This window comes from Postia placenta (genome assembly GCF_002117355.1).
Source record: "Postia placenta MAD-698-R-SB12 unplaced genomic scaffold POSPLAscaffold_7, whole genome shotgun sequence".
NCBI classification, from domain to species: domain Eukaryota; kingdom Fungi; phylum Basidiomycota; class Agaricomycetes; order Polyporales; family Adustoporiaceae; genus Rhodonia; species Rhodonia placenta.
The window spans coordinates 1,743,636-1,750,736 of record NW_020169838.1 but is presented as its reverse complement, the minus strand read 5'-3'; the positions used below and the strand labels follow the sequence as shown (position 1 = coordinate 1,750,736).

General features: G+C 53.5%; 2 protein-coding genes across 2 annotated transcripts in view; both read right to left on the bottom strand.

Moving 5' to 3' along the window:
* Positions 1 to 396: 396 nt before the first annotated feature.
* Positions 397 to 2,358, bottom strand: POSPLADRAFT_1056986 (hypothetical protein; the record flags this gene model as incomplete). The annotated part of the gene is made up of 5 exons (XM_024480857.1): positions 397 to 423; positions 476 to 635; positions 704 to 730; positions 800 to 1,160; positions 1,218 to 2,358. 5 exons carry the CDS (start codon positions 2,356 to 2,358, stop codon positions 397 to 399), a joined length of 1,716 nt encoding a protein of 571 aa, XP_024339186.1.
* Positions 2,359 to 6,674: 4,316 nt separating this feature from the next.
* The window catches only part of POSPLADRAFT_1056985 (hypothetical protein), a gene marked incomplete at both ends in the record, with an annotated part of 787 nt that continues 360 nt past the window's right edge, over positions 6,675 to 7,101 (bottom strand). The window contains 3 exons of the mRNA XM_024480856.1: positions 6,675 to 6,701; positions 6,754 to 6,913; positions 6,982 to 7,008. Of these exons, the coding sequence (XP_024339185.1) occupies positions 6,675 to 6,701; positions 6,754 to 6,913; positions 6,982 to 7,008 (214 nt within the window). The remainder of the gene's footprint in view (positions 6,702 to 6,753; positions 6,914 to 6,981; positions 7,009 to 7,101) is intronic.

The following is a 7,101-nucleotide window of genomic DNA, read 5'->3' as shown; positions in this document are numbered from 1 at the left end:
GTTGTGCACTACCTACTGTGGTTCGATCAGCGTGTCATATGGTACTAGACCACTGACTATGTGCGCGTCCAGAATATATTTATTCGTTGTCCAATTTGAAACAGTACTGAAGTACCTCTGCTGCGTGTCTAGGCATGAGGACGGTGTCTCAGCAATCCAAGTGAGAATTTACGATACGACGAGAGGACATGTATGGGAGCCCGAGTTGAAGCAGCAACATCATAAAATAGACGACACATGGCCTGAACGCCTACGTCTCAAGTCCCCTTGACGCCTCGCGCCTCCACTTCGTATGCACGGCCACGCGCTTTGACCTCCTACATACGAACACATGAGCACCCGGCTGCATCCCAATGAACTAGTGCCTACCGCCATCCACCGCTGGGGGGGTGCCTGTCACTCTGGCTCTTGGTCGCCCTTTTTCTTTGCGTGCCAATGAGATAGATAATGGCATGATGCAGCAGAAGGTACCCACCTGAGAAGAACGCTTCCACGCCGTGTATGCCACCATTGCCTCAGAAGGTGCACCGCCCTTGAAGGCAGGAACCTCGACGACTTCTACATTGCCGTTCTCGTCCATCTTGCTGTCGTAACGTTTCCAGTCTTCGATGTCATCATCCCAAAGCAATCCGAGCCTGACACGGCAACTGGCAGGGTTTCAGTGGCCATCATAATGTCGAGCATTGGGCGCTCTGTCACTTACTCGTCTTCTTGGTCATGTACTTCAATCCTATAGAAGACTGTATCAGTAATATGGACTATATTATTGACATGAGCGCATGGGTGAACCTGGACGTACCCTAAAATTCCTCGTTCGTGGAGTCTCGCCATGCATGACTTCATCTCGTGCGCCCATTCTGTCACCTCTTCCATCTCTTCCATCTCTACATGAGACACAGCTTCCAAATTTCTCACCGATATCAGTACGTGCACGAGATTGTCGAAGACAGGAAGTAAAAGCACGGTGTCCAATTGCGAAAGGCCCTCAATCAACTCTCCCCGGTCACCCCAAGACAACGGAGCAGAATCGATGCTGACGGAAGACACGCATCTTGATGTGACGTGAGACAGAACCTCGTGCACGCCAAGCCAGGATGCATGGCAATTACCAATTCGAAGGGACGTGCAGTTTGTGTTCGCAAAGAGATCACATTGACGGTCTATAAAGGGTATAAGCAACGCGCAGCACCACCGAGAGACCATGAAGGCAGACTCACATTGGGCTGCAGCAGCATAAACTGCATAATATAAGTTCCATCTGTGGCCTCCGAGATCAAGACCAAGATTGTCGAGGGACGGTCCCGCATGCTGAACCAATTTATTGATGGCGCTGGCCACCAACCGATCAGCCTCTTGTAGGAAGGGATAGATCGCAGTGTATATTCGCGTGATTTTGAGGGGATAGTCCATATCGATCAAGCAATGGATGATACGGGCCACATGCTGAGGCTGGACATACGCACAATGCACACCAATTGTGATTGGTTTCAACCTGGGATGCGCGGGGACTCCTTCGATCTCAATATCCACACGGTTGCTTCTTGCACTTTTAAACTCGATGTCCTCAAGTGATGGAAGTGCACGCAGGAGCCGGGAAATGGAGGAGGAGGAGAATTTCCACCAGATGTCCACGTCGAGCTGCAAGTGGTGGACGGAGCCCCAGGGATAGACGCGAGGGGACTTGCCACAGGGGTTGCTTACGGCTATCATGAAAGCAAGAAGTTCTGTATAGCACGGCCATGCAGAAGGATCAGACTCATGCCCGTGCCAGAGGTAATCTTTGCCCAGGATAATAGAACGCAGGTTGTTGTTTAGTGGCAGCAGGCGAAAATCGGAAAGCGTACGAGGGTCGAATGAAATTGAGGATCCGGTGAGCTTAACGTTAGTGAGGCTAAGCTGTATGACGCTCGACAGAGCAGAAGTGAAGGCGCCAAATGTGACGATGGATGGAAACGTGACGTCATTCAAGAAGAGGTTGGTGATCGAGGCAAAGCGGGATAAATCCCGGAAGACCACAGCGTCGGCGGCTCGGAGCGACGACGGCCACGACGCGTTCTCGATGGTCAGCTTGTAGACCTCATTCCATCTGCCTGCGAATTTGGATGCGAACGTGGCCATGTGTGGAATCGCTTTCGATTCCACTTCTCCCCTGATGGTCACGCGTCGCGGTCCTCGCCAGCCCCCGATCTCCTTTGCTGCCATGTCTGTCTTGATGCGCTCCACGTCCTCCTCGCTCCTGAAAGTCAACTCGTCCTGTAAATGCTTCTTACACAATTCCCGGAAGAATCCGCAGACCCTGGTGCATCTTGCTATTGTATCGAGGTTGCGCTCCTCTGCAACGTCGTTCAAGATGTACATCCAGAGTTCCACAGGCAACGAAGGTCCGTGACTGATCTACATGCTGTCTGGGTAGCAAACACAACACTGGAACGTATGGATTTGTGCTCACCGAGATGCCGGGCGTATATATATCTTGCCACCCCAGAAGCACCTTGTCCGCTGAATATTCCTCGCTGTCTTCCATTTGAAGCTGCTAATACATCAATCACAGAAGCGCCTCGTCGTCTGCGCCGCCTAGGAAGACTTACGAGTTGGATACTCTGTTGCGACCGTCAGGCAAGACTGAAATCTTCGTGGAGGTGTGCAGCGACGTTCAACAGGCCCCAGATTACATATAGTGAGTCAACCACCCATCCAAATAGAAGATCACGAAGCATGCATTCAGCATAGATCCGTCCGTGCTTCTCTAGATATGAATGTGGCGGTTGTGCGTTGCGCAGCCTCAAGGCATCTTCAGTAGGTTCCACATCCAGCAATACTTGCATTGCGGAGATCGGAAACCGGCCTCACAGTCCACGTCTCCGAGTCACATGTGCATATGCACATATGATTTTTTGCCAGAGCATTCTTTTCTGTATCTCAGCGCCCCGTCAACGTTATGCCCTCCCCCGCAGCCGTCCTTTGCAACCAGTCCTAGTTATTTTGGCACAACATTGGCGAGATGAGTATGTCCGGGATCTGCTGCGTGCTGTGCAGCCAAAAGCGAAATGCACATGTTGTCACAACACGAGAAGGCGTCCTGCATACTTGCTTTGGCTCAAGGCCCCCGATGACACTGTGGGCCTATACACGTGTGATCCTCCAGATATGGACTGCGCGTCGGATGCTGCCCGAGTCATGCTATCTGGACGCCGAAGAGAGTTCACAATTTCATCACTGCATGAGCGTCCACACTGCCTCTATGTAGGCATCTTCCCAGTCTTACCACCGCGCCACATCCTCATCGCCTTGGTCTGGAATTCTGCTATCCACACAGAAGCTGTCGTGACTGCATCCCGAATACAAAGCTACCAGCGCTCCGATAGCATACTCTCACGCAGCTCCGACTCGCCATCCACATTTCAAGCTGCCGACCGACCGGAAGATTCTTTGGTAGGCGCCTGCTTCCCACGATATCGCACAGTGGCCAGTACACAGCAGGCGGGAGGGTGTTTCCGCATTGCTCATTCAACCCCTGGATTTGAACGAATCCATACTCGTGTCGAACGAGAACATGACGTTCATCTCTCAGCGGCTCTCATCCTCAGCGGTTGCATAATTTTCCCTCGAGGCGTGACGGGACACCCCGTCCGTGGGCTAGGATACCTCGCAAAATGTGTGACGGATTTGAACATGTGAGGTGCTAAGAGAGAGCGCTGTCTTCATGTGCCCCATGAGTCCGGAATATCGCTGTGGATGTCGTAGTCGGAACCCTGGTACAACGTGCGAATAGATGCTTGAGTGCCTCACAGCCATACTTTCGCGGAGCTTCTCTTCATTTGCGGTGTTCAGCTGTAGCCACATTGACTGGTATGTGTTCTACTAGGCCTTGGCGGCAACAGTCCATATGCTGAGGGTGACATCTCTCCGGCAGATGCGCGAGTTTAGCAAGAACATGCGTGTTGCAATCACGCACACCTGACGCGACAGACTGCATCCTCATCCACGTACTGTGCCAGACACCGAATGTCACTTCGTCTTGGAGAGCAGGCCCCAATGATGCTTGGAGAGCGCATGAGAGTTGGAGACTATGATCTGAACGTTGAAGAGGCATTGTCATGGATCACCGGTTGTCGGACAGTACCCCACAAGTAGGCCCGAGAACGATGTACGTGGCTGGTACGTAGCTCGTCGAAGGTCTGCCTTACGTTGTTGGGAGGTGTGAAGAGATGTGCGCGCGTCGAAGGGCCGTCCGAGAAATGCGATGCCGTGCGGCCCAAGCTCTTTGAGGTGTGACAGGACAGAGACCAGACGTGACGTCATCGAGGGCAAGACGAGTGATCGAGACAAACCGTGTCAGATCTCGGCGGCGTCGGCCCGCGACGGCGACGGCGCCTCCTTGATGTGCAGCTCCTCGCTCTTCTGCCTTGCGAATCCCGACGCGAACGTGGCTGAATGTGTGACCCTTGCAAGGCCCTGATGCAGACTTTTCGCGATCATCCGGACCCTTTCGTGTAGCGTCTGTCTGTCTCGAAGCGCTCGGCGACTTCTTTATTCGCGAACACCATGCTTTCCTGTAGACGTCCGCTACACCGGTATTAGATGCCTACTGACGCAGACCACACCGTATCCTTCGGTCGCGTCGTGATCGCATAGGGTATGAGTTGTGGCCGTATATTGGGAACAAGTGTGCATCTCAGACCGCCGGCTGTCATCCGCAAGATGCTCCCCCAATACCACAGGTGCGCACCTCCGTATTCCCTGTTCCACAGCCCGAGTGTATTCATCTGCATACTCCGTAGCTCCGTGCAGAAGTTTCACCAACGAGCTATAGTCTCCCAGGTTCACATGAGGTATGGCGGGGTGACGTGGCGTTCATCACTTTCGACCAACACAGGCTGCTCGAGAATCGACGACTCGAGGAGACGGATATCTGGTCAGCAATAATATGGCATGGTGAGCGGGCGCGGCACACTTGGTTTTGAAGCGGGACAGAAGGACTCGCTTCTGTTCTCGCCCAGCCCGCCAGTACAACATCTTGTCCCAGCGCTCAGCTGCTGCACAATGAAAGCGCAAGTAGTGTGAAATAGCCAGTGTTTCAAGGGATATTATGGTGGTAGCATGTCCTCATCGGTTGATGCAGAGTGATTAGACAACGCGTGCGGCATATTGCGCGCCTCCAACGGAGAAAAGGAGCTTAGAAGTTTGCGTAAGAAAATCACGGACCTCAGAGTTTGAAGACGGCGTGTACATCGCTGACTTCCCCCGCTCGACTCTGCATTATGCCTAGTGGACGATACGCTGAGACAACAGAGCCGCGCGGTATGACTCAGTCCACCTACAAGCTCACCGCATACCATCAGCTGTTCCAGCGGTCGCGATCTGCAGCAGGATGTTATAGGTGGCCGTTCTCCTCGCTTTCGTTGCACCACTGCGACATGGCATTCTCCTTCGCCGTATCGCATTCAAGCGATGCGTCAAGGTGCTGTATGACGTTTCGCTGCAGGCCTTTCAGCAATTACGTGGTCGGCAGTCTAGTCGTTAGAGCACGATTCTGATGGTGATCGCTTGACGCATCCTCCACCTTGCACAGGGCTGAAGACCTTGACGTGTCGCCCAAGGGTCTGCTGCGCCTCTCCGGAATGATGGATGGAGTGCGGAAGCTCGGTCGTTTCGTCGTTTCATCGCCTCACGGTCCTTGCCGACAGAGGTCTCTTCTCAGAGAGGGGTTCAAATACCTCGACGACGCGAGCATACACTCTACGTTGCCCCCTTGACGTTCGTTCGCAACCGGCCAGAGGATCTGGTCCTCCCGCTACTTTCCCTCATTTCACCAAGGCTATGTTGAGGTACGTATGTCGGCGCGTCATGCGTTTGCAGGGTTGGCTTATCCCATGGTCACTACGTTTGGGAATAGCCCAAGACGGCGTGAGCATATAGGCGGTAGCAGCGTCGCTCGACGTCCCCGGAGGCCCAAGGTGTGCGAGCGCCGCGAAATACCTTCGCGCGATGTGATCGATCCCGCTCCGCAGCCGTGGGCCCTATGTCTGTGGCAGCGCCGCGACGACATGGCATCCCTGTTCCCTGGTCGACCTTCGCCATCGGGTCGCGCAGCAAGATACCAGACATTCCGCGGCTGGTTGTTTGACAATGACGTGGCCATTAGCCTCCGCCTCCACGCGGAACGCCCGGAGCATCCGTCGCCGGGACGCAATCGCCAACACCAAGGACCCTCCCGACAAAGTGAACGATTCGCACTCGACGTTCCCCTCTGCATCGTATGCTACAGATATCTCTTTGTTGTGCACTACCTACTGTGGTTCGATCAGCGTGTCATATGGTACTAGACCACTGACTATGTGCGCGTCCAGAATATATTTATTCGTTGTCCAATTTGAAACAGTACTGAAGTACCTCTGCTGCGTGTCTAGGCATGAGGACGGTGTCTCAGCAATCCAAGTGAGAATTTACGATACGACGAGAGGACATGTATGGGAGCCCGAGTTGAAGCAGCAACATCATAAAATAGACGACACATGGCCTGAACGCCTACGTCTCAAGTCCCCTTGACGCCTCGCGCCTCCACTTCGTATGCACGGCCACGCGCTTTGACCTCCTACATACGAACACATGAGCACCCGGCTGCATCCCAATGAACTAGTGCCTACCGCCATCCACCGCTGGGGGGGTGCCTGTCACTCTGGCTCTTGGTCGCCCTTTTTCTTTGCGTGCCAATGAGATAGATAATGGCATGATGCAGCAGAAGGTACCCACCTGAGAAGAACGCTTCCACGCCGTGTATGCCACCATTGCCTCAGAAGGTGCACCGCCCTTGAAGGCAGGAACCTCGACGACTTCTACATTGCCGTTCTCGTCCATCTTGCTGTCGTAACGTTTCCAGTCTTCGATGTCATCATCCCAAAGCAATCCGAGCCTGACACGGCAACTGGCAGGGTTTCAGTGGCCATCATAATGTCGAGCATTGGGCGCTCTGTCACTTACTCGTCTTCTTGGTCATGTACTTCAATCCTATAGAAGACTGTATCAGTAATATGGACTATATTATTGACATGAGCGCATGGGTGAACCTGGACGTACCCTAAAATTCCTCGTTCGTGGAGT